The following is a 25,821-nucleotide window of genomic DNA, read 5'->3' on the forward strand; positions in this document are numbered from 1 at the left end:
ATTTAGTTTTAATACATAAATAAAATTAATCTGCCAATAATTATTAGTGTAAAATATTTTTTGTTAATTATTTGAGTCAAATTTAATGATAGAATAATATTAAATTTATTTAAAAAATTTTAAAATTAAAATAGATATTTAAAATATTAGAGATAAAATTAAAATTTTATCTAAACATTAAAATTGAAATAATAGTTTAATTTATCCAGAATAAGAATAATCAAAGTATTACACATGCAGTTACCATACATCTTCATGAAATAACACAATAATTCAAATCACGTGCAAGTAGAAAATTTTGGATACACCGAATTATATCAAAGTTTCAATTATTATGGAATAAGTTGTGTAATATTAACTTATTACTAAAGAAATCGGTGTTTCTAATAACCTTATTCTCCAAAATTCCTGGGCATAATAGAGTTTAATTTATTCAAAATCAACCATTGTGGGATTTTGAGGGGCATTAACCAAGCAAGGCATCAATCGAAGTGTATAGGATAATACAATGGATGAGAGGATTTTTTATTTCATTATTGATGAAGAGAGTGATATTTACAATAATATTAGAGAAAATGGTGTTTAACAGAGGTATGGGGGCGCGTTCTTTGGGAAGCACAATACGCAAAGTGCGTATTCCCCTACAATACGCAAAACCCGTATTGCATGCATGATCGACACGCGTCAAAGAACTGCAAGCCCGTGAATAAGGTGATGTTTGACCGTCTCTCTCTCGTCAATGTACACAAGCGTCCCCAGTTTGCAAACATTTTCAGAGACAACCACAGTTTCAAACGTTCCTTTCCTTCCACTCTTTAATACTTCTTCAGTTCTATCTTTCCATGTTTCCTCCTGCACAGACTTCGTCTTCATTTGCCAAATTTGTTGTTTCTTCAAATTTTAACAAGTAAGTTATTTAAATATTATTAATATAATTAGTAGATTAACTGTGTGTTTTTTTTATTTGAAATAGAGATAATGTGATAATAATATATATAGTTGTTATTTAAATTAAATAGTATTTATTTATTAGTAGTTAAAAAAATATATAAATAAAAATTATACCTTTATTATATATTTAGATGAATGATGATGATATTAATTAGTAATTAGTGCTAATTAAATATATTTTAAATTTAAATATAATATTTTAGTTAGGCTATTTAAATCAGAAAATAAAATATAATTGTGAATTTAATTTATATGTTAGAAAGTTTAAATTTAAATAAATATTTAAATATGTTTCAGTTTTAATTTTATATTGATATTTGAATTTAAATATATTTTGAATTTATGTATATGAGTAAATTTGACGTTACTATATTTTAGCTTTGTTTATAAAATTAAATTTAAATTTAAACATATGTAAATATATATTTATAATTTAAATTTAAATATATTTTAAATTTAAATATGTATTTAAATTTGACTTTAAGTTTACGTTGGTTTTGATTATAAATTTAAATTTGAATTTGAATATATTTGAAATTTAAATCTATATTTAAATCTACCTTAAAATCTGACTTTAAATATATTTTGGTTTTAATTAAATATTTAAATTTAAATTTGAATAAAATTTAAAAGTATGAAAATACATATTTATAATTTCAAATTATATATTTTTTGAAATAAAATACAGTCCAGAAAATGTCGTTAATTACATTTTGGTTGATTTTCGGTATTTATTTAAAATTGAGTAAATATATATTAATAATTTAAATTTAAATATAAATTAAACATGTTTCGAATTTAACTATATATCTAACTTTGAATTTGAATATATTTATAGTCATAATATATATTTAAAATTGAAAATATTTTTAATTGTTAATTTAATATGTATTTAAATATATATTTAAGTTTGATTTAAAATATTTTTTAATTTAAATATATTTTAAATATGTTAAAGATATTTGATATTTTTTATAAATATCTAAATATAATAAATTTAAATAAGAGTTAATTTTTTAAATTCAAATTTAATTTAAATATGAATATTTAAATTCAGTACTCCGTTGATGCACTCCACTAGGTTTGTGGTCATATGACCCCAACGATATCCATTATCAAATGCCAAAGCAAATTGCTGTCGTGGGATTCGATTAAGCCATCGCGTGTAAGCCTCACCACGTTCACGCAATCTTGCATACTGCACATTAAATTCACGCACAGTCCTACAATAGCCTGTAAATAACCAACAAAACAAAATCAATAAAATGGATGCTATATGCCTTGTAAAAACAAATACGACTTAATTTCACAATAATCTACATACCCATATTGACTATCAGCTTCTGTAAATACGGTGCCTTGAAATTCCTCAAAAAGTTAGATGATATGTGCCTAACACAAAACATTCGGATAGCTCTTGGAGGTTCCCATGATCCATTACTACGAGCTATTGCTGAGGTAATAGAGTCGTGACGATCAGAGATAAGCCCAACACCATCTCGAGTCACCACATGTGTGCGTAAATGAGTAAGAAAGAAGTGCCATGCATCAGAAGTCTCACCCTCAACAACGGCAAATACAAGAGGCACAATATTGCCATTGTCATCCTGAGAAACTGCAACTAGTAGAGCTCCTTTATATTTCCCGTACAGATGTGTCCCATCCACCTGTACGATTGGCTTGCAGCTCCTAAATGCTCTGATGCAAGGATAAAAGCTCCAAAATACCCGCGTCAGTATCCTTACCTCATGGACTACCTCATCCCCTTGGTATGCTGGTGCATTTTCAATCTCGACTGCTGCTGATGGATCTTTTTGTACCATTGCTTCAAACCACGACGGCAAAGCTTCATAAGAAGCTTCCCAACCACAAAAAAAGTTTGCAATTGCCTTTTGCTTCGCGAGCCATGTTTTGCAGTAACTTGTCGTATAATTGAATTTTGACTGCACTTCAGCAATTATTGATTTCACTTTCAAAGATGGATCAGCTTCAACCAATGGCTTTATCACCTCTGCAATCATGTCTGAATTTAGCTTGGCATGATCTTGAGAAATTCTAGTTCTAGTGCATGTGTGACTACCATTGTATCGCCTTACAACCCAACAAAACTTTCTCTTAATAAGACTAGCTCTAATAAGCCAATCGCAACTTGTTCCGTATTGTACACACTTAGCATAAAAAGTCGTTGGCTCAGATTCACACACCTGGTAATCCACTCCCCTGCGAATGGTATAATCTTTAATTGCTGCAATAACAGTCTCTCTAGAACTGAATTCCATGCCAACAACAAATTCACCGTCCGAAACAACAACAGGATCTACAGCAATAACAACAACAAATAATTCTAACTATTGCTTTACAATTCAATAATAATAATAATAATAATAATAATAATAATAATAATAATAATAACTGCTTACTTGAATTGATATATTCAGGAAATTTTGGTGCATTCATAGCGTCTACATCCAAGGCGTGCATGAAAGAAGGTTCTCTAGATGGATATTGGCTCGCCAGTGCATTTGGCACATCTGCTACGTTAGACTCAACTATTATATCATCTTCACCCACTTCTTCAGTTGGACCAACAATATGGTAGGTGCCCTCAAATTCCTCTTCGCTTTCACTGTTATAAACAGTCCAGTCGATGTTAGCCTCCGGTAAATCAACCTCAACTAATTTTTCAAACTCAACATACAATTCGAGAATAGACACTTGTGCCCGTGTTTGTTGGTAGATCGAAAACATTCCTTGCATACTTCCTTCGTCAACCACATTCATCATTTGAAACTGAACGAAACCACCGAACACTAAAACAGGCTGTCTATAAAAAATATTAACGACTCTCTTTAATACTTGATTATCACCACATTGACAAAGTATGCTCTTAAATTCCTCGTATGTTATTGCAAAAGGAATAACAATATCACGTGGATTCTCACAAACAAAACTCACACCCTCAGATGTTTGGGGAAAGATTTGACCATTATAATACATTTTCAAACTAATACCTCTCTCCATTTTTATACTTTTACATTCTCAAAAAAATAAAACACTCTCACACTCAATCAACCTAATACCATTCCTCCTTTTATAGTACCTCAATTATAATTTTTTATTTACGAAAATACAATACGCAATTTGCGGATTAACAATACGCAATTTGTGTTTATGCAATTCGCAGTCTGTGGATTGACAATACGCAGTCTGTGTATTGACAATACGCAGACTGTGTATTGTCCCTTTAATATTAAAAAACACAATACGCAGACTGTGTATTGTTCCTTAAATATTATAAAATTACAATCCGCCCTTTGCGTATTGTCCTCATGGCTGTGGCAGACAGAATCTGCTCCTGACAATTCGCAGAGTGCGAATTCTCCCGCCGTCATAGTTTTGCAAAACACCCACACTTCCAATATTGAGGCATTACACCAGATTTTTTACAATAACAAAAAAAAATGAACCTGGATGAGAAGCTTCAATGACATTTTCGAAAAGCTCGTAACTCTTTTTTTTTTTAAATAAAAAAGCTTAAATAAGTTTTTGATTCGTAGAAATGTTTTTATTTTATTTTATTTTGGTTCTCATAATTTTTTTTTATTTTAATATAATAAAATTTAAAAAGTTTTTATTTTAATTTCTATCTTTAATTTGTTCTGTTAATTATTAAATACTGATATGATAAATTTTAAATGCTAATATGATATTATATTAACATTTAATAAAACAAACTAATAGCAAAATAAAAAATAAACAAACTAAAAAATCAATTATTTTTAGTTAATTTTTTTAAAAATTTATTCTTTTATTTTAAATTTTAAGCTCTAGATCTTAACTTTAAATCCTTCATAAAATGAATTTTAAAAAATATTTTTATAATAATAAAAAATATTATTAATATTGACAAATTAAAAATTAATTTTTTATATTTATTTAAATAAAATATAGGCCTTTTAAATTTTACTAGATTAAAACAAAAAAACACATAATTTTCTAAGACCAAAATCTTATTTCACAAAAAAATGTAGTCAGGAAAGAGAAAATTAATTGGAGTTGTTTCTAAATTTAGACACGTGACTCAAACGCTTTTTAGCCTAATAATCTAGTCTCACATCTTTCCGACGTCACATGCAGTCACAACCAAAGTAGTTCAATAGTTACGAGTGACAATGAGTAGGGTAGAATAGATTTTGGATCCAAATTCTAATTCTATCTGCGAATTGAAATTTTTATATAAATTCAATCTTATTTTATCTTAAAATTTTTGTATAAATTAAATCCTACTTTTTTTTTCAGGTTGAGAATATTTCAATTTTGCCAATGAGTGATAGTTCAAATGGCATAGTCTCCCCATACTCAATTAAGAGGTTGCGGGTTCGAGTCTCTTATCTTTGGTAAAAAAAAAAAGAATATCTCAATTTTAACCCTACCTGCTCTTAATTCGTGTGTATCCGATCCTATCTGCAGGTTATCAAAAAAATACAATATTATTATATAACTTGATGATAATTTAAAATAGAACTGACTTTTATATATAAAAAAAATGTATTAAATTATCAATTAATGATCTTCTCTTAGTGGCTAAAGATTTTTTGTATTTAGTGAGAGGTCTTTAATTCAACATCCATTTAAAACGAATTTATATATATATAAATATAATTATGTGGAAATTCAGTTGCAGTCGACTTCACGCTGTAACAGCCCAGACCACCCGCTAGCACGATATTGTCCGCTTTAGCACACAAGGCTTCACAGTTTTGTTCTTTACGATAGGGATGATAGTCGAAACCCCCCACACTCACTCGTCAAGAAAGGGAGAGGTATCACACCCTTATAAGGCATGCTTCGTTTCCCTTAACTAAATGTGAAATCGACTGTAGCTGAGTTTTCACCTTTTCTTTTATCAATTTAAAAGTTTAAGTGAAGTAATTTGATCACAAAAGGACAGCTTAAAGCTGCTCAAGAGGCTTTCTTGAAGGGAAAAAAAATTGAAAAGAAGAAAAAAAATAAAAAGGATATCCCAAAGTAGAAAAAAAAAACCCCTCTCTTTTCGAAGATTTGAACTCTTCAACTCAGTTTCTTCCACTTCTTAAATCCTTACCCAGCTTCCCTACTCTTTAATTAGCTTGTTACTACTCCCACAATCTCAATCCTTTTTTTTTTTTGGATCTGTTGAGCTTAGACGTAGAATTATTAGAAATTATGCATTGTAGATTATATTCATAAAACTTTATATTATTATAAAATCATTTGAAATACTCTTTTCATAAATTAAAATTGACGCTTATAGAAATATTGAAAAGTACACTATACTATGAGTATGAGTTTTGGAATATAATGTTGTTGATGTTTAAATTTTATAAAATCATTACAAATAATAGTCACAATTCCATTAAGTGGTTTATAACAATGTTATGTACACACAAAAAAATCAATTACTAAATCAACTAATATATATTTGTGTATGAATGAATATATTATTTAAATTATTTTTAATATATATTTTTTATTATAACATTATTAACATATATTTTATATAAATAACTAATTTTTAGTATACGCTATGCATAGTTTATATAGAATTTTTCATATATATAATGCCAAATTCATCAATAAATCTATCGCTGCTAACAGTCAACATTAAATCTAACAATAAATTTGACGGTTACATATATATATATATATATATATATATATATATATATATATATATATATATATATATGGCAGATTTGTGTTAGTTATTTGTATATATTGATTACAAATAAGGTTTATAATAAGTATCATGAAAAGCTGCTCCTAATGCAAATTTTGTGTTGTCTTTAGAAATTATGTATAATAACACACCAAGTTTTGAATGATTCACTACTCAGCCTTTCCAATAATAATCAGTAATTATATATGAAAAAAGCATGTGTTAGAATTCATGACTTATTAACTAACGAATTTAAAAAAAAGTTTAGGTTAGAGTTTATTTTTATGACAAATTAGAATAATAATAATGATAGAAATTTAAAATAAAGGAGCATAAAATAATAAGATCACGTGACTTGTTCTTTATTTCTTACTCTTGGGCTTCGCTTCCTCATATAGTAGTTATATACACTATATATTAATAATTTATTATACAGTGTGAACATATAAGAAAGAGGAGTGCTACACATACAAGTCATTTTTGTTTACAAGTCTTACAAGTTGGGCTTAACACGCGCGTTACTGAACCATCTTCGCGTGTTTCATCTTCGTTTCCTTTTTTACGAAAAAGAAGAAGAAGAGACACAGAGAAAGAACAAGAAGAAGAAGAGGAAGAGGAAGCACGGAGAAATAAGAAGAAGAAAAAGAGGCACAAAAAAAAACGTGAAAACGGCGTGAATATAAATGACTTGTATGATTTGTATGGAAAAGCGTTCTCTCTTTGCCTTCGATCTCCTTCTGTTTTTTTTTTTTATTTTCATAGTTTCTGAAATCAAGCTTTGAAATTGTTTTGAAGATGATAGAACTTCAGAAATACACCCGAACGATTACAAAAATACACTCAAACGATTACAGAAATACATTCAAAGAATTACAGAAATACACCCAAATAGTTACAGAAATAAACCAAACGATTACAGAAATACACTTAAAGGATTATATAAATACACCAAAAGGATTTAAGAAATACATCCAATATAGGAGGAGACAATATATTTCTTTTTGAAATTTTTTAATGTTTTGCTGGTTAAGGATGAAGCACATGACAGAGACAATCTAAAAAAAAATATAGAAGAACACGAGAGAGAAAAATTACGAAAAAGAAAAAAAAGAGACACAAAGAAAGAAGAAAGCACAAAAAAAACATAAAACGATGTAAATATAAATGACTTATATGACTTGTATTAAAAATCACTTGTATACGGAGAATTACTCTATAAAAAATTCATCATTTTAAAGGTCAACCAAAACCCGTTGTAGTCATTTTAGTTTAAATGCTATATTATTTGTCATTAATAATACAAATATACCATCCAATAGCGAAGATTATTAAATCAATATAAAAACCCTGAATTAGGTCTTGTCATGGTTCAATTAAGTAAGTTTTATTTATAAAAATTTAAATATATGAAAAAGTATTATTTGATTGAAAAATATTTAATCTGTAATAATTTTGGAAGAAGAGAAAAATTGACAAATATATACAAGAAAGAATGTGAACATAATCTGATAAAGATCACACTATGCATGTTGTATGCTATTATTATAGTAATTATAAATGATTCGATGGTTAGCAACAATGCATGTGGCCAAATTATTAAACTAAAGTTTGACTTAGCAATACCTAAGCTCTAAGGAAACAACATACTTTAGCATCATCAATTGTTATGCAGTTTTTTTTTGTCTTATAAAAATCTTAAGCTAGCATATATTTTGATTACCAACTGCTCTATTATTATTATTATTATTATTATTATTATTATTATTATTATTATTATTATTACAGAATTAAGAGAATATATACATCTTTTTTACATTATATATCTTATTAATTATTATATATAGTTGTGACCTCTAATTTGAATGAATAATATAAATGTATAGAATTATTATATATAAGGTGAGAATGAGGGCTGCATGAGCATGGCTGCCAGAGTAACAGTTATCATGCATGCTTTCATGGCGTAAGAATCGGTTAATGATGACATCATCAATTCATTTAATATGAACTAAGCAACAACGTCACCCCAAAAAATAATGCAAAACCTTATCATTTTCTGATAATTTAAACAGAAAAATAATATTTTTGCATCACTTTTTTCATGTATCATTATATAAAAAAAATGCATATTTTTTTATTGGCTACAATATTTCTTAATTCAATAGATTATTAAAGATTAATTTTATGTAGATTTGAGTTTTATCTAACATTTTGTTGTTGGTTAATATATAAAGGGGTAAGTACGATTTTGGTTCCTAAAGTTTTGTGCTAGAATCGAAATTGTCCCTCTTCTAATTTTGGATTTAAAATCGTCCTTAACGTTTTTTTCGTATTAAAATCGTCCTTTTGATTTTTTTTGGACAAAAATACCCTCACTACTACCAACATAATTACTTCTTTTACCATCACCACCACCAACTGCCACTCCACCACCATTATCAACATCATCATCACCATCATCATCATCAACAACACCCACTACCACTCCACCACCACCAACGCCGCTGCCGTCCCCCTCCCCCTTTCCCCTTCCCCCTCCCGCTTCCCCCCACCCCGCGTCCCCTCCCCCTCCTCGTCTCCCACGTCCCCTTCCCCTCCTCGTCTCCCCCTTCCCCCCACCCCCAAACAGAAACAGAAACAGAGAAACAGAAATTCAAGTAACAAATTAACAAATTCAAGTACAAAACCAAATCAACAGAGAAATACAAAGCCAAATCAGAAATTCAAAGCACAAAGAAGAGATCTGGTTCGAAGAAATTCAAATCAACAGAGGAGTATGCGTGAACGGCGGCGGTGAGCTCTAATTCGAGGAGATCCGAGATAGAAAAGAAGAGAAGGACAAGAGAGGGTCGCAGTTGATCTGGACAGAAGAGAGGCAGCGGCGGGACGGCGAGACTGCAGCGGCGGGACGGCGGCTTCCCTTCCCCCTTCATCGTCATCATCATCAGAGTTCTGGAGGAGGCGGCGGCGACGACGAGGTCACGACGGCGACGATGGAGGCTCCCCGGCGCCGTCCCCCTTCCCCTCCCCTCCCCTCCCCTCCCCCTTCGTATACCCTTTTCTTCTCCCCCCACAAACGCATTTTCTTCCCTCTCCCCCCAATACGCGTTTTCTTTTTTTTTTTTAATTTTATAATTTTTATTATTAAAATAGGAATAGGGGTAGTTTAGGAATAAAACAAAAAATTTTATTTAAAAGGACGATTTTAATACGAAAAAAAAAACTTTAAAGACTATTTTAAATCCAAAATTAGAAGAGGGACGATTTCAATTCTGGCACAAAACTTTAGGGACCAAAATCGTACTTACCCTATATATAAACTAGTAGAATTTAAACATTCAACACTTAATTAAACGAACAAATGAATTAATTATTTCACAAATTAAATTTAAATTAGTTAAAATGATCCGTATACAAGAACACTCTAGAATAACTCTTGAAGCTAAGCACTGCAACTTGAGATTTTCAAAGGAATTCTGTTATTACATAGGAAAGAATCTTATTAATTAAATATTAACTATGTCAAAAGGAATTCACTTGATAATTACGTGAATTACTTACTAACTACATGCTTTCTTTTTTTAAATGCATGGGTGTTTGACATTTCTATTTAGAGTGTACCAAATTGAAGGAATAGATTAAAATTTGTGGTATAACATTATTCATTTCTTTTATTATCAGTCACAGTGCATCATACACACATGTGAGCCAGTGATGAGTTGACTCAAATCACATTGACTTTTCACTTTCTTTCTTCTTTTTGAATAGAAAGTGAATGAATGTATATGCATGGTACATGAGAGAAGCGCGTTGAATCCATAAAATCTGGATCCTAATTAACGTTCCTTAAATTTGTTGAAGTCAAAATCATTTGTGAAATTATTAAGTACTGTACGTTTTTGCCAACAAGTTATTTAAATGCTTCTCTATATATAAGGGTACAATCATGCCTCATTCTTCTCATCTAATCAACAAGAATCTTGCCTCAATTATCATCATTTTATAACTTAGTTCAATCTTGAGGACATATAATATGAAGGTAATTAAGGGAATCTCTTAAATTAATTATCGTTTCATTGAATTTCTTTTTCTTTTTTTTCCCTACTATTTCAATTCTAGAAAAAATTTATCTTTTCATGATGAATATACATATAATGGTTTGCAGCAAAAGATTGTGATTGAGGTGCCATTAAACTGTACCAAATGCAAGAAGAAGGTCTTGACCATATGCACCACTGCAGAAGGTATCACATACAACACAATTCTTTTTTTTACTTATATATATGTTGTTTAATATAATATATATTTAAATTTCAATTATATATATAAATATAATCTTCATATAAAAATATTTTCAATTATTGAATATGTTGATCTGTATCATACATAGGTGTGACGGCAGTTAAGTTTATAAGAGATGGTAAAGATCGAGTGGAGATTATAGGAGAAGGAGTTGATGCAGCTCAAGTGACACAAGATTTGAGGAACAAGCTTAAGTTTGCTAAACTAGTTAATGTGTCCAAGCTTGATTAGACTCATGTATGTCTGGTATATTAGTATAATCTCAACTTCATTGCCAACCTTAATTAGTGGCTTCATTCTATATCTTATATTATTTTGTTCGTTTATGATATTTTCATCTTCTTCTTCCAATTGATATAGCCGTGAGCTTAGATTCTGAAGTGTGAAGTGTAATATTGTAACAACATGAAATGTAAATCGTCTAATGTTACGTTCATATATATGTTTATTAAAAGGGTGATCTCTTTTTATTAACATTCATTTAAATTGTTGTAAAAGCAGACATAACAGATGTGAGATTGAACAAGAAAATATGAAAGCATGAAGCAAACTTTTCAAGTAATGTTACATTTTTTTTCCCCAAAAAACCAAGATATATGGAAATGCATTTTTATTACTTGTGGCAACAGGACAGGTTGGGTAAGAGCATATTTTTGTCCTATCTAACTCTACCTCGTCTTTTAGCTAATGGTTTGTATAGAATTTGTTCTCTGTTCTGCTCTTATCTGTGAATAGTAAAAATTTATACCCTAATCTATCTTATCGCTACATGTCTTTATTAATTATTAAAATTTAACAAATAAAATTAAATTTTAAAATTTATTTAACCATAATTATATACATTATATAAATTAACTTAAAAATAATACAATATCTACCTCTATTTGTGCATAGTCACTACTCACCATGTGACTAATTTTTTTTATATGAAAAAAGATTGTGCGTGATTTATCATCCTGAATAACTAGTATGTTTTTCTTTGATATGGATTTTATTATTTTTTATTTTTTTCTGATAGATGCTATTTTTTCTTTACTCTTACTTCTACTCTTCTTTAAACTCTTAGTCTTTCAGTCACAGCCGGTGATAAATGGGAATACCCAATTCTTTTGTACTTCTTTATGGAAACACTTTTATTTTATATTAATAAAATAATATTTATTTTTGAAAAAAAAAATAACAAATCGGACCTTTAGATTTAGAGAAATAGAAAAATCTAAGGGTCAAATTTTATAGTGCACAAATAAAAAAGTTCGATGTGTTGAAATAAATTTTTTTATTATAAAACAAATCGAAGGATCCGAATTAAAATTTAAAATTTTTTAATATTAAAATACAAATTTGAGAGTGACCATTATTTAAAAACATCATTGGAAGCCCAATAAAAAAAATATTAAAATAAAAAGCGTCACCATCCTCTCCAAATTTCTAAGAACTATATATTGAATGGCATATGGGCATATTCTGTTATAGCTGCTGCAGTTCAATTCGTCTTTGTTGTTTCCTAATTAATTGGAAATTTCTCTGCTTCCTTGGCGGAACAATTATTTCTTTTCGGGTACATAGCAATATAGAAGACTATGCTCTTCAATAAACATGGAATTTTGATCTTGATCCCTATCATGTCCGTTTTCTATGCAATAATTCAAGATTTGATTTATGTAAAACCACTTTGTTTAGCATCCCGAAAACGTTAATTACATTGCTTGTCCCCCCAAAAAATCGTTATTCAATATAAGAATTGATACCATAGGTAAAAAGTAATCTTTATATGTAATGATAACATGATATAAGTACTTTTTATAAGATAATATTTAGTACTCCAAAAAAAGATTTTAATTGAGTTATTACTCTTAAATCATTTAGAATCATATATGATCGCATTACTTTCAAGTATAATAGTGGAGAAATAAAGTTTATCACTCTTGATTATCATAAAAAATCAGCCATTTAGTCACTTAATTAATTATTTATATAAAATATATATTAAAATATAAAAAATACATTAAAAATAAATTAAATAACATATATGTTTATACAAATACATAATAATTAATTTTTGATGTGTAACATAATATTTTTTTATATATATTATCACATTTGTTAGTCGTAAAATGATGCTTAAAAATATAGTATTTTTAATACTTTGATACTATATAATATTATTAAATAATAATATAAATATTTTCAGTTTATTTTTTTGTCCAAAGAATATTTCCATGTTAATTATTTATTAACATAATAATATACTATCAGATAATTAGTTGTTTACTATATAAGAAAATTAATTTTTCCATACATAATTTCAAATCAAGTGTTATTTCAAATTTCATTATTTAAAAAATCTCTACTAAAAAATAAATCTTTTTTTTTTTAAAAAAAGGAAAAAACTAAAATCAGCAGAATCAGCTTCCGAAGTCCACCAACCAAAGCTGCCACTTGCTGTGGCGAACGAACTCAGCTAACAAAGACAAAGCTCCCAACTTTGCTTGAAACCTCAATTCTCATACTTTCGAACCCTAATTTCACACCCCCATTCTTCAAATTCCACAATTTACTTCCAATAGAACCCCAACATTCAAAGAAAGGAGAAATTTTTTTCCTTTATATTGTGTTTTCTGTTCTGTTCTTATTCGCTTTTATTTTTCCCAATTTTTCTAGGTTGTTGCATAACATAACCTTCTTTTTGGTTGCATATCATAACAATTTAGATATATTTGTTTTGATTCATTTGGGAAGTTTTTCAAGTTGTTTCGCATCAAAATTTGATTTTGATTAGTGGGGTGTTCTTAAGTTTTTATTTTTGTTATGAAATTTGTTTGGGGATGGCACTTGAATCATTGGTTATCGGTCACAAAGTGTTCCTCACCGGCTGTTCTAGATTACCTTATATTGCACACTACAATCGCACAAAGAGAGTTCCAATCAGAGTTGTTTCCACAAAAGATAGATACCCTTCTTGTCCCTTGGTGTCAAATTGTTTTGACCCTTGTAGTTTTGGAAGCTTTTTTATGGTTTCTAGTTATACGAAAGATGATAGAAGGTTGTTTGGTAGAGCTAGCTTGAGGTGTTTGGCAAGTAGTGGCAATGACTGTTTTCAAGAGAAAAATGCTGTTTCCAAAGTGAATTTGAATTTTGTAAAGGGATTGATGAAGAGTGGGGTGATTCTGGCTGCAGCAGTTTGTGGGGTTTTGGTGTTTGGATGCCCGCGAGTTTCCGCCGTCGAAGGTGTAGTGAATGCTGGTTATGGTGTTATTGGACAGAGCATACTCTTGCTTAGGAACACTTGGCCTAAGGTCTTGCAGGTTCTTCGTATATTTAAGGAGCAGGGGTTGATATTAGCAATCCTTTTGGGGCTCTCAGCATTCTTCTCTATGGCAGAGACTTCAATTACTACACTTTGGCCTTGGAAGGTATGTTCCCTTCTCTATCTGTTTGCTTCTCACATTATGATTTATTTGGTTTTCATTTATGCGATATATGGTTCTAGAAGTTATTGAGCTACATGTTTGGCAAGATTTGACACAAGAACACAATATTAGGTATACATTACTTTATATGCATCTCTTTGTGCCAATGTCAAAAACCTAAGGCCACAAATGTAGGAGGCAAAGTGGAGCTTAAGTAACTTGGAAGCCATTGGAGTAGAATGCTAGTTAAAGTCTATCAAAATATCAATATTTGATTGTATTACTGGTTTGGCTGTATAGTTTATGAATGAATACAACAGTGCCTCTTAACTGTCTGAAGAGGGCATATAGTTCTTTTTATATGAATGCCTTTTTTTATCATAAGATTTTTTTATTCCTTTTGAACACTGTTTCTGCTTGTGGTTTGAGCTTTGAAGTCTGATCATTGTTGATGACAATATCTAAGGTTCGTGAATTGGCTGAAAAAGAGTCAGAAAATGGCGTCTTCAGATTGCTTCGGAGTGATGTTACTCGGTTTCTTACAACAATACTTATCGGCACAACGTATTTCCCCCTCATTGTTCTTAGTAGTGATAAATATCCATTTTCTTTAGTCTTAGTTATGATATATTTTTAATGTTAGGCTATTATGTTGTACTCAGTGTTGTGAATATTGCGGCAACTGCCTTGGTTACAGATGCTGCAACAGCAATGTTTGGGGAAGCTGGTGTCAGTGCAGCAACAGGAGTGATGACTGTATGTTTATTTATTTATTTATTCTTTCTTCAATGTTTGAGGAATCTTTCCCAGGATTCCAAACGAGCTTAAATGGTTTTTATGCATAGATCTGATAATAGGAAACTCATATCCTCCGGGTCCATTCTTTCACTATGCCTACTCACTGTACTTTAAACTAGTTAACTGTTGATTACAAACTAATTTTTCAAAATTCTATAAAAATCAAAGGAAAAAACTTCTTTGTGTAAAGGATTGGATGCTATATTCAAAAACCGTCTCTTATTCATGTTTCCTCTTACTTCTTTTTAAGTATAATATCTGTAAATGCACCTTGTTTTGCGCTCCTTTTTCCCTCATAACATCTCATTGTTTCTTTTTTTTTTTTTTGTTTCTTTTGTAACTAAACAAGGTTGCAATTTTGCTTCTCACTGAAATCACTCCAAAAAGTATAGCAGTGCATAATGCCACAGAGGTGGCTCGGTTTGTGGTATGTTGTAAATTTTTTGCCCTTTCTTCTATAATCTTTGTGAGCAGAAATGTTCCTGATTTAAGCATTTGTGTTTATTTTGCATGTTTTCTGTTTTCATGCTTCTTTTCAAATTCTTTCTATAACAAATATTGATTATAATGTCTTTAGGTCAGGCCAGTGGCATGGCTTTCCTTGGTATTGTATCCTGTGGGGAGAGTTGTTACTTATCTTTCAATGGGGATGCTGAAAATGCTCGGCTTAAAAGGAAGAAGGTCTGCTTGAAAGATATCTAGGAATTAATCTTTTCTTATCATATTGTATCTATTACTTCTTTTACGTCTTTTTGAAGTTTCGTGACATCTAATCTTAGTTTGTATGCAAAATTTTAGTCCCTTCGTCACAGGAATGGTGTTCTTTTATTTGCATCTATACTCCATGATAACTCCATTTGACTTTTAATCTGGAAATTATGATATTTCTGAAACGGCATGCACACTTGTTGGAGCAATCATTGTCGACAATAGACTAAACCATCATTGTTTACTTTACCAGTGAGCCTTATGTAACTGAAGAGGAACTAAAATTGATGCTAAGGGGTGCAGAATTAAGTGGGGCAATAGAGGAAGAGGAACAGGTAATGGATTTTGGGTTTAATATTCTAATTGCACTTTGGTCCATTTTTTTCCCTCAAAATTCAGTCTTTTCCCATTTATATGATGAGTATATATATATAATTACAGGATATGATTGAAAATGTATTGGAAATAAAAGACACACATGTGAGAGAGGTTATGACGCCACTTGTTGATGTTGTTGCAATTGATGGAAGTTTAAGCCTTGTAGATTTTCATCATTTGTGGGTCACACATCAGTACTCGAGGTATTTAATTATTCTCGGCCTTCAAATTTGCAATGATAGTTCAAACTACAAAGAGTTTTGTTACCAATGTGGTAACTGGATATGTTTAATAGGGTACCTGTTTTTGAGCAACGTGTTGATAATATAACGGGAATAGCATATGCAATGGATCTGTTGGATTATGTTAAGAAGGTTGGGAGATTTTCTCTCTTACTTATTGTTAATTATAAGTGCTTTGCCTATTAATGTTATCCCCCAATCTCATAGTTTGCAGAATTATAATCTGTTTGGTTTTGAAGGGCGATTTGCTAGAAAGTACTACAGTTGGAGATATGGCTCACAAGCCTGCATATTTCGTACCCGGTAACTTATTCTATCTTGTGTTCGCACAAAATATACTAGAGGTGATAGACACAAACAAGTTCAGTAGGTTTAATCATATGATTTAATTTTGAACCGTCTTTACATTTTAAATTCGGTAGTTCATTTGAAATTATATTATGACTTCGTGCTATATTTGCTTATAACATTTTGAGTGTTATGAAAATGGTAGTTGAGATGTAAATCTCATCCTTAGTGTAAATCAGTCAATTTGTGGTTTTATGAAGCTATTGGGTTATGTTTGATAGCAACACACTTATATCTGTTTTATTGATTTAGAGTGTTTGGTGAATACATTCTTATTAGTTGTTACTGGTATTTTCAGATTCAATGTCCGTTTGGAATCTTCTTAGAGAGTTCCGAATCAGGAAGGTTCACATGGCTGTTGTACTTAATGAGTATGGCGGAACTGTGGGGGTATGTGCACACAACTCCCGAATCCAGCCAACCCCAATACATACTCTCTCTAATCTGCATATAAGTTCTAGAAGTCTTCACCTTGTGATGCTTACGGAATCTATATATATATTTCTATTTACAGATTGTAACTCTTGAAGATGTTGTTGAGGAAATTGTTGGTGAAATCTTTGATGAAAATGACTCAAAGGTAAGGCTTAGTATAAGTCATTGCACTCGATTCAGATATTAGTGGCTTATTACGCATTTCTCGCATTATATGTAGGCTATTATTAGCCTTTAGCTTTTTGTAGTTCTTACTTGTTTAAATCTTTATGGCCACAACTCTTTGCTGCTTAATGATGAGATGCTGATTTACCATAAGAAAACTTCTTTATGTACTTTCGGGGTGATTCTACAGGAGGAGATTCAGAAAAAAACTGGTTACATAGTAATGCGAGCTGAGGGCGTATTTGACGTTGATGCAAACACATCTATTGATCAGCTCTCTGAAGATTTGAACATCAAGATGCCAGAGGTTCTTTACTTTTGTTTTACATATTTATCTTCAGCATCTCAACTTGTTAATAGGTCTAAAACAAAAGATTAAATAGTTTGGGGATTTCACATTAGAACTTAGAATATAATTGGTATGAACCAATTCTTTTAAAAGCTTAAACTATTATTTTTTTGGTGACTAAAGCTTAAATGTGCTTATTAGCAGTATGGTAAATCTGTTTTAGAATTTCAGGTCTCTTAATATATATAAGTTGCTGCTACTATTTCAGGGTCATCAATACGAGACAGTGTCAGGCTTTGTATGCGAAACATTTGGATACATCCCAAGGACAGGTGAATCGATCAAAGTGTCTCTTGAACGAGAAGATGAAGATGATGATAATGAGGAGACCAAGTCTGACAACCAGGACTCGAAAGAGAAGAACCAGATTTTTAAACTCGAGGTAATCAATTTGTTGCTGCCTGAAGATTCTCACTCAAAATCTTAGCTTGTGTTTATCGAATTTAGAGTGTGTGGAAATAAGCAAGTTCAATGATACTGCAAAACTATAGTAATTTTTTTCACCCGGTAGGTCTATTTTGCAACTATTTTGTATTTTGCTGCAGATACTAGCTGGAAATGCCAGAAAAGTGAGCGCTGTTCGGTTCGAAAGGATAAATGGTGAGGATGAGATGCTGGAGGCCAAAGAAGTAACTCACTTTGTCCCTAAAATTGTGAAGAGAAAATGGAATAATGGTGAGGACTCGGACGATGCAGATTACGATGGAGATGCATTTGCGAAGAGACCGCAGCACGAGATTTCTAGCGAGTATATAGATGATCAGGAAAATTCTGACAGAGATTAAGGTTCACTCTTTTCATTTTTTGTTCTTCTTTAGATCTATTTGGCATGTTTTGGTGCCATTTTTGCAACACCATGTAAGATGGGAAGGTACATATTGAAAATGAGAATCAATAATGTGAACACATTCATAATTTTGTTCAAAAGGGAATGGGGGGTGTTTACACCAATAAGCCTTGTAACTCAATTGAGATTAGCCCTTTTTGCAAGTTTTGAAATCATGGGTGTGATGATCATCATCATAATGAGGGATTGATCTTCTTCTACTTAACTCCTTTATCAATTGTTTTGCACATTTAATGTCAATGTACCTCCAAAAGAAAACTCAGGTGAAATTTTTCATGAATTAGTTTGTGTTGAAACTTTGTAGTGCTAAACGGTAGAATCAAGTGAAAATGTTGAAACTTTGTGTTGCATGAAAACAGATTCGAGCAAAGTTAATCTTAACATCCCAAAATGGTGCAACTAAAATATAGCAAAGTATCTAAAAGTATCACTAGAATTATATTGAATAGAGAGAACAAAACGTGCTTGAATATCAATATTTTAGTATGACAAAATGCTCATTGAGATATTGAGTCAAAGTTTATCTCCCTTAAAAGAAAAAGGTCTTTGTTTCCGTGTGGATCCCCCGCCTAGGTTGCTATATAATATAGTCTTATGTTATTATTATTTCTTTGTCGTTTTACTTACTGGTATCCAAATCCAACAACTATTTGGTGTTCATATTGCAGAGCTAGCTGTGCAGCAGTAAAACTATGATCATATATAAATTGTTAACATAACCAATATTAAAAAATGTTCATGTGTGTTTGGTTTAGAGTAGAAATAATGTACTTAAGATTAGTTAATTGGATTGCATTGCATCTTAGTTGGCTATAAATCCTCATTAGTTGCTTATTATTTACCATTATATCATTCATGCCTCTTTTCTTCAGTCCCCAGTAAACCAGTTTCTGTTGAACCAAATCAATATCAGGCCATGGGGTCTCTTTTGTTGCTGCAATTTCAAATCATTTTGTGTCTACATCTGTTCTTCACTTCTTTCTCTTCGTCTTCGTCTTTGTCTCCGCCTTTATGCCATCCTGACCAAAACTCTGCCTTGCTTCAACTCAAGAACTCGCTAAAAGTTGATGGATGGGAAAATGGAACAGATTGCTGTTCGTGGCCTGGTGTCACGTGTGAATCCACGTCCGGTCACGTGATTGGTCTCGACCTCAGCTGGCGTGGGCTTGAAGGTAAAATCAATTCTACAAGTAGTCTTTTCCATCTTACTCATCTCCAAAAGATCAACCTTGCTCAGAATGGTTTCTATGGTCCTCTATTACCATCTCAGTTTGGCGGGTTTGTGAATCTTACACACTTGAACTTGTCTTGGTGTTCTTTTGAAGGTGATATTCCTTCTGAAATCTCATATCTTTCCAAATTAGTCTCATTAGATCTCTCAGGTAACTTAAATCTAAAGTGGACAGAAATCACTTGGAAGAGGCTGCTGCAAAATGCAACAGCTTTAAGAGAGATCTTTCTAGATTATACAGATATGTCATCAATTAGTCTAAGTTCTTTGTCTTTAATCACCAATTGGTCTTTCTCTTCGGTTACTCTTGGTCTTAGTAACACAAATATAACGGGGTATTTGACAAGTGATATTCTTTGTTTGCCCAATCTTAAAGAGCTGCATCTATATGGAAACACATACCTTCAAGTCCATGTTTCTAGATTGAATTGCAATGCTTCTGTTAGTATTTTGGATCTTTCATTTTGTGAGTTCCAAGGATCATTGATCCCTTCATCTTTCTCTAATCTCACATATCTCACTTCTTTGACTTTGTTTGATTGTGGCCTTAATGGTTCAATTCCCTCTTCACTTTCAAACCTTCAACATCTCACTCACTTGGACCTTTCATCTAATAGTATCGTCGGCTCGATCCCATCCTCATTTTCAAACCTTCAACATCTCACTTACTTGGATCTTTCAAACAATAATCTAACTGGTGCAGTCCCAGCATCTTTTTCAAAGCTAGAGCTTCTCACTCATTTAGACCTTTCATCCAATGAACTCAATGGTTCAATCCCTTCATCTCTTTGGAAGCTTCAAGATCTTGTTGTCTTGGATCTTTCTTACAATGAACTAAGTGGTCAACTTCCAGATATATTTGGTGGGCTAAACAAACTGCAAACTCTTAATCTTGGGAAAAACAAAATACAGGGAAAGTTGCCATTCTCATTGTTTACATTGACTCAACTTTCCATCTTGTATTTTTCTTCTAATAAATTTGAAGGGCCCTTACCTAATCAAATAGCAGGTTTTTCAAATCTGACTGAATTATATCTGGATGACAACTTGTTAAATGGGACAATTCCTTCTTGGTGTTTATCTTTGCCGCTTTTGAAACATTTAAACCTTTCAAGTAACCAATTCACAGGAAATCTAAGTGAAATCTCATCTTATTCCTTGCTGTACTTAAATTTATGCGGCAACAAAATTCATGGAGATATTCCACAGTCGATTTTCGACCTTGTGAACCTCACTGAATTGTGTTTGTCATCAGATAACCATGGTGGTTTTGTCAATTTTCCACTCTTCTCCAAACTTCAGAACTTGAGGTCTCTTACTCTTTCAGGCTATGAATCAATATCACTAAAATCTGATGTCAATGCCAATTACACTTTCTCCAATTTGAAAATGTTGCACTTATTTTCCAACACCATACTTGACTTTCCAAAGTTCTCAGGAAAATTTCCGAGGTTGCTCATACTTGATTTATCCAATAACAATCTCCAAGGTGAAATGCCCAAATGGATACATGATTTGGATTCTTTATATCATTTGAACCTCTCAACAAACCAATTGACATCAATAGAAAATTTCTCATGGCATGGCCTGCAATACCTTGATCTTAGTTCTAACTTGATGACCAATGAAATTTCATCCATCTTATGCAATATAAGTTCTCTTGAGGTTGTGGACTTGTCCAACAACTATTTCACAGGAACAATTCCACAATGCCTTTCCAATTTATCATATCTTGAAGTTTTGGATCTACGGATGAACAAACTCTATGGCACTTTGCCAGATACGTTTTCCATGAACAGCAACCTCAAAACTTTGAATCTGTATTGAAATCAAGTAGAAGGCCAATTGCCTAAATCTTTGTCCAACTGCACAGAACTGGAGGTTTTAATTCTTGGCAACAATTGAATAGAGGATACCTTTCCCTACTGGCTTCAGAATTTGACATCTTTGAAAGTGTTGGTCTTAAGAGGCAATAAGTTTTATGGTCCTGTTGGTAATAACTTGACAACCAAGCATCCATTTCCAAGTTTAATTATCTTTGATGCATCTGGCAACAATTTTAGTGGCCTGTTGCCAAAAGACTTCATTGAGAATTTCCATGCCATGAAGAATGTTGTTCATGCTGAAGTGGGAAGTGTTTTGAGTTACATGAATAGTCGCTTTTACTCTGCAATAAGTTATGAAACTCAACCAGAGTATGCTAACTCATTGATAGCAACACTTAAAGGGGTCAGCAGAGCTTACACAAAAATTCCAACCATCTTTGTATATATTGATTTGTCAGAGAATGAATTTGAAGGAGAGATTCCAAATGTTATAGGAGAGCTTCATGCACTCATAGCACTCAACCTTTCCCATAACAAACTCATTGGTTCTATTCCTCAATCCATGGGATTTTTGACAGAACTTGAATCATTGGACCTCTCATCGAATATGCTCACAGGTCGGATCCCAAATGAATTGACCAATCTAAACTTTCTTGGGTTCTTGAATCTTTCCAGCAACCATCTTGTAGGACAAATACCTCGAGGAAGACATTTCGATACATTTCAAGAGAATTCCTACCAAGGGAACATGGGGTTATGTGGATTTCCATTGCCAATACAATGCAACAAGATCCTTGAAGAAGAACCTTTATCCTCTCCAACCAATCAAGCTGAAGAAAAATTTGGATTTGGTTGGGAGCCAGTGGTAATAGGATATGGATGTGGAACTGTGTTCGGAATAGGATTGGGGTGCTGTGTTTTCTCCATTGGAAAGCCTCAGTGGCTTGTCAGAATCTTTGGAGGGAATCCTAACAAAGAGATGAAAAGGAAGAGAGTAGCAAGAACAAATTAATGGATATATGGCATAATAGATGCATGTCTTGTTGCACACTTCTTGGGACCATGAAACACTGTCAAGTTCTTTTGGCATGTTTGGTTGCATTGTAATACAAACTTGTACTAGTATTTATATTTTCTAGTGCTTCACATCTCAGATACTTTGTCACAATAGCATACCTTTTATAAATAATACATATTGAACTCTCTAGTTATTAATGTAACGTAATCTTAGCCTCATGAAAATTCTATAAAATATTTTTTAATATTATATTTGTTCTTTTTTAGTATTGTAAACAGATAAGAAGTACTATTATTGGACACAACCTTTTAATTCTAGAGAACAACCTAATCGAATTGATCAATTAAGTGATTAAGAATCAAAGTATGTAAAGTAGTACTATTACTGCACGAGAATTAGTAATTTTTATCAAACTATTTTAGATTGTCATATTAAAAAAAGAAGGAAAAAACAATCCGATTGTATTGGAGATATTCCTAATAGTTTTTCAATTGTTCTAACAAAATTACTAAAAAAATGAACAATCAATAAATTATTAAGATCATTGGATTAGATAAAACAGTGAGAATTCAATTCGATCACAAGTTGGTTACAAATAAAAATTAGTTGCTCATATATACAGCATGCATAATAATGATCGTAGATTATCGATAATTTGACATCTTGATAGTTGTTCTAGATACTTTTGGAAGGTGCAAGTGAAGAGGTTTTGGACCAAGAAACTCTCACACATATATAGGCTTTGAAAACAGAATTCACTTGCAAGTTGCAACATATCTTACAACTATATGACAAGTACTTACTTTAAATACCGCCAAGATTTGTAGACATCCACAAAGTAAACAAAAGTACCACACCAAATCAAATAAAACATAAAAAAAGACAAGAGCACAAGACATAAACTTATTACAAATTTACATTACAACAAAAAGCTGAAACAGAGTTGTTCTTGCACGCCGGCGGTTTCCACGGCTCCTCCTTTTGGTCCTTTTACCTCCAAAGAGGACCACGAGCCATTGAGGCTTTCCAATTGAGAAAACACAATATCCCAATCCTATTCCAAGCACCATTCCACATGCATATCCTATTGCCACTGGTTTCCAACCGAATCCAAATTTGTCTTCAGCCTCAGAAGATGGATATTGTTTCAAAGGGACATTGTTGCATTGAATTGACAATGGTAATCCGCAAAGCCCCATGTTTCCCTCATAGGAATCATTTGAGAATGTATCAAACTGTTTTCCTTGAGGTATTGATCCCTCAAGATGATTGTTGGAAAGATTCAAGGACTCAAGAAAGTTGAGATTGGTCAATTCAGCAGGAATATTCCCATCAAGCATATTTGAGGAGAGGTCCAATGATTCAAGGTTTGTCAAATTTCCCAAAGAGTGGGGGAGTAGGACCAATTCGGGGAGAAATCAAATGAAAGAACATAAGATGAGAAGATACCACATCCAACTCAAAACCTTAAGGTGCTAAATTAATGGGTCTCTCATCTTATAAACTCCTCACTCTTTTTTGCTTTCTTTGATGTGGGACTAACTTTAACACTCCTCACGCTTACAACACTAACAGAAATGTCATCAGCCATCGAGTTGAAACTAAGATCAAGGTAGACAAGTTGATACCATGGGAAATGGACCATCGATGTAAAATTGTTGTGTGAGAGATTCAAATAAATTAATGAATCCATACCATGTATCCATTTGGGCACTTTTTCTTGAAGACTATTGTTGTCCAATTCAAGAGAATATAACTTTGGAAAGTTTCCTGAGAATTCCAACCAACCAGTAATGTTGCTATAAACCCACTGCAGTACCATCAAACTGGAGAAAGTGTAATTAACACTGCAGTACCATCCTTATTCCTGTACCAGCAAGACTAAGAGTAACCAAAGAGAAAGAGAAAGACCAATTGGACAAAGGGTTTGATGTTAAGCTTATTGAAGACATGTCTGTTTCATCCAATACAATTTCACGCAAAGCTGTTGCATTTCGCAACATTCTTTTCCAAGTTGTTTCTTTCCACATCAAATAAGAATTCCCAGAGAGATCAAGTGATTGTAATTTGAAAAGGCGTGAGATTTGAGAAGGAATATCACCTTTGAATTCACATTGAGATAAATTCTGTGTTAGTTTATTTTGGTACTCTAGACATATGATACTGTGAGACACTCTTAACATTTTAGATATATTTTACATATTTTGTTCTATATATAATCTTTTGCAGGTGTTCCTTAATGCCAAAAGGGGAGGAAAGTTGTTGAAAATTGAAATCATAAAAACAGGGAATGAAATCCATATGGATTTATAATTATCCTTGTTATAAATATTGTGGCTGCCTGGTTGTTAACATGCTTCCTTGAAATGGATCTACCTTGCTTGCTACAATAGGAATAGGAATAGGAATAATCTGAATCATCTTGGTAAACCTACTTGCTGAATACTTTATTTTTGGCAGTCTCTTTAAGCATTAGGCATGAAAATAATTGTTGAAAATTATTGTGATCATGCCATGATTAAAAATATTTTCTTACCATAAGTATGATTGCTCTGAATTAATTGGAAAATCTTTCAAAACAGCAATTTACTTTCAAAGATAATTTTTTGGATTATGTGGTGAATTTGAGCAGAAAATCAAATTATTGATAACAAATGAGTTTTGATTATCATCCAATTCTGCTCATAAATCAAGCCATCAACATCTTACATTGAATATGTTGAATAACATTGTTGCCTTAGCCTTGATAAAATTATTACAGGTATAAAGTTTCCATTGGTAAAATAGCATATATTAAGGGGAAGTCTTGTGACAATTTGAAAGGGGGAGAAATACAAATCTTCAAAGGGAGTACTCTATACTCTAATTCTTTGATTTCTTTCCATTTCAATTTTAATAATGTTTGTCATCAAGGAGGAGATTGATGAGTTTGGAAAACTCTAAATTAATATTTGTGATGACTAAACATTATTAAATTAATTACAAAATTATTAAATTGATTTTTCATTTGACATATGTTAATCAATAATTTTGTGATGCAGGTTTATTATTAGGCCGAAAACTAAAAGAAACATTGCAAGCCCAAAATCAAGATCTACATTCAGCCTGATTTAAA

At 31.7% G+C, this 25,821-nt stretch overlaps 5 protein-coding genes across 5 annotated transcripts; 3 read left to right on the forward strand and 2 right to left on the reverse strand.

Moving 5' to 3' along the window:
* Positions 1 to 684: 684 nt before the first annotated feature.
* Positions 685 to 3,972, reverse strand: LOC112765763 (uncharacterized). Its single transcript, XM_025811620.1, has 4 exons — positions 3,372 to 3,972; positions 2,276 to 3,268; positions 2,012 to 2,184; positions 685 to 891 (listed from the first exon to the last, which is right to left on the reverse strand). The coding sequence occupies exons 1-4, from the start codon at positions 3,970 to 3,972 to the stop codon at positions 685 to 687; spliced, it is 1,974 nt and encodes a 657-aa protein (XP_025667405.1).
* Positions 3,973 to 10,552: 6,580 nt separating this feature from the next.
* On the forward strand, positions 10,553 to 11,431 carry LOC112766420 (heavy metal-associated isoprenylated plant protein 46-like). Its single transcript, XM_025812315.2, has 3 exons — positions 10,553 to 10,688; positions 10,815 to 10,893; positions 11,040 to 11,431. Exons 1-3 carry the CDS (start codon positions 10,683 to 10,685, stop codon positions 11,180 to 11,182), a joined length of 228 nt encoding a protein of 75 aa, XP_025668100.1. The 5' UTR covers positions 10,553 to 10,682; the 3' UTR covers positions 11,183 to 11,431.
* Positions 11,432 to 13,315: 1,884 nt separating this feature from the next.
* On the forward strand, positions 13,316 to 18,911 carry LOC112764274 (putative DUF21 domain-containing protein At3g13070, chloroplastic). The gene is made up of 14 exons (XM_025809832.3): positions 13,316 to 14,364; positions 14,828 to 14,925; positions 15,024 to 15,117; positions 15,509 to 15,586; positions 15,737 to 15,840; positions 16,121 to 16,202; positions 16,309 to 16,448; positions 16,541 to 16,619; positions 16,727 to 16,790; positions 17,134 to 17,225; positions 17,350 to 17,415; positions 17,626 to 17,742; positions 17,993 to 18,166; positions 18,330 to 18,911. The coding sequence occupies exons 1-14, from the start codon at positions 13,777 to 13,779 to the stop codon at positions 18,567 to 18,569; spliced, it is 2,016 nt and encodes a 671-aa protein (XP_025665617.1). The 5' UTR covers positions 13,316 to 13,776; the 3' UTR covers positions 18,570 to 18,911.
* Positions 18,912 to 19,547: 636 nt separating this feature from the next.
* Positions 19,548 to 22,700, forward strand: LOC114925699 (receptor-like protein 7). Its single transcript, XM_029294605.2, has 2 exons — positions 19,548 to 21,682; positions 21,830 to 22,700. Exons 1-2 carry the CDS (start codon positions 19,548 to 19,550, stop codon positions 22,698 to 22,700), a joined length of 3,006 nt encoding a protein of 1,001 aa, XP_029150438.2.
* Positions 22,701 to 23,620: 920 nt separating this feature from the next.
* Positions 23,621 to 24,046, reverse strand: LOC112765765 (receptor-like protein 9DC3). The gene has a single exon (XM_025811621.1). It carries the CDS (start codon positions 24,044 to 24,046, stop codon positions 23,621 to 23,623), a length of 426 nt encoding a protein of 141 aa, XP_025667406.1.
* Between the last annotated feature and the right edge of the window lie 1,775 nt (positions 24,047 to 25,821).

Source organism: Arachis hypogaea, chromosome 17, assembly GCF_003086295.3.
Source record: "Arachis hypogaea cultivar Tifrunner chromosome 17, arahy.Tifrunner.gnm2.J5K5, whole genome shotgun sequence".
NCBI classification, from domain to species: Eukaryota; Viridiplantae; Streptophyta; class Magnoliopsida; order Fabales; family Fabaceae; genus Arachis; species Arachis hypogaea.

Coding starts and splice junctions, on each gene's coding strand:
- LOC112765763 (XM_025811620.1), bottom strand. CDS start 3,972: ATGGAGAGAGGTATTAGTTTGAAAATGTATTATAATGGTCAAATCTTT. Junction 3,269..3,371: donor TCCTGAATATATCAATTCAA/GTAAGCAGTTAT, acceptor TTATTGCTGTAG/ATCCTGTTGTTGTTTCGGAC. Junction 2,185..2,275: donor GAAGCTGATAGTCAATATGG/GTATGTAGATTA, acceptor GGTTATTTACAG/GCTATTGTAGGACTGTGCGT.
- LOC112766420 (XM_025812315.2), top strand. Junction 10,894..11,039: donor CATATGCACCACTGCAGAAG/GTATCACATACA, acceptor TATCATACATAG/GTGTGACGGCAGTTAAGTTT.
- LOC112764274 (XM_025809832.3), top strand. CDS start 13,777: ATGGCACTTGAATCATTGGTTATCGGTCACAAAGTGTTCCTCACCGGC. Junction 15,841..16,120: donor CTCGGCTTAAAAGGAAGAAG/GTCTGCTTGAAA, acceptor TTACTTTACCAG/TGAGCCTTATGTAACTGAAG. Junction 17,743..17,992: donor TGAACATCAAGATGCCAGAG/GTTCTTTACTTT, acceptor CTACTATTTCAG/GGTCATCAATACGAGACAGT.
- LOC114925699 (XM_029294605.2), top strand. CDS start 19,548: ATGGGGTCTCTTTTGTTGCTGCAATTTCAAATCATTTTGTGTCTACAT. Junction 21,683..21,829: donor AACCTCAAAACTTTGAATCT/GTATTGAAATCA, acceptor GTTGGTCTTAAG/AGGCAATAAGTTTTATGGTC.
- LOC112765765 (XM_025811621.1), bottom strand. CDS start 24,046: ATGCTTGATGGGAATATTCCTGCTGAATTGACCAATCTCAACTTTCTT.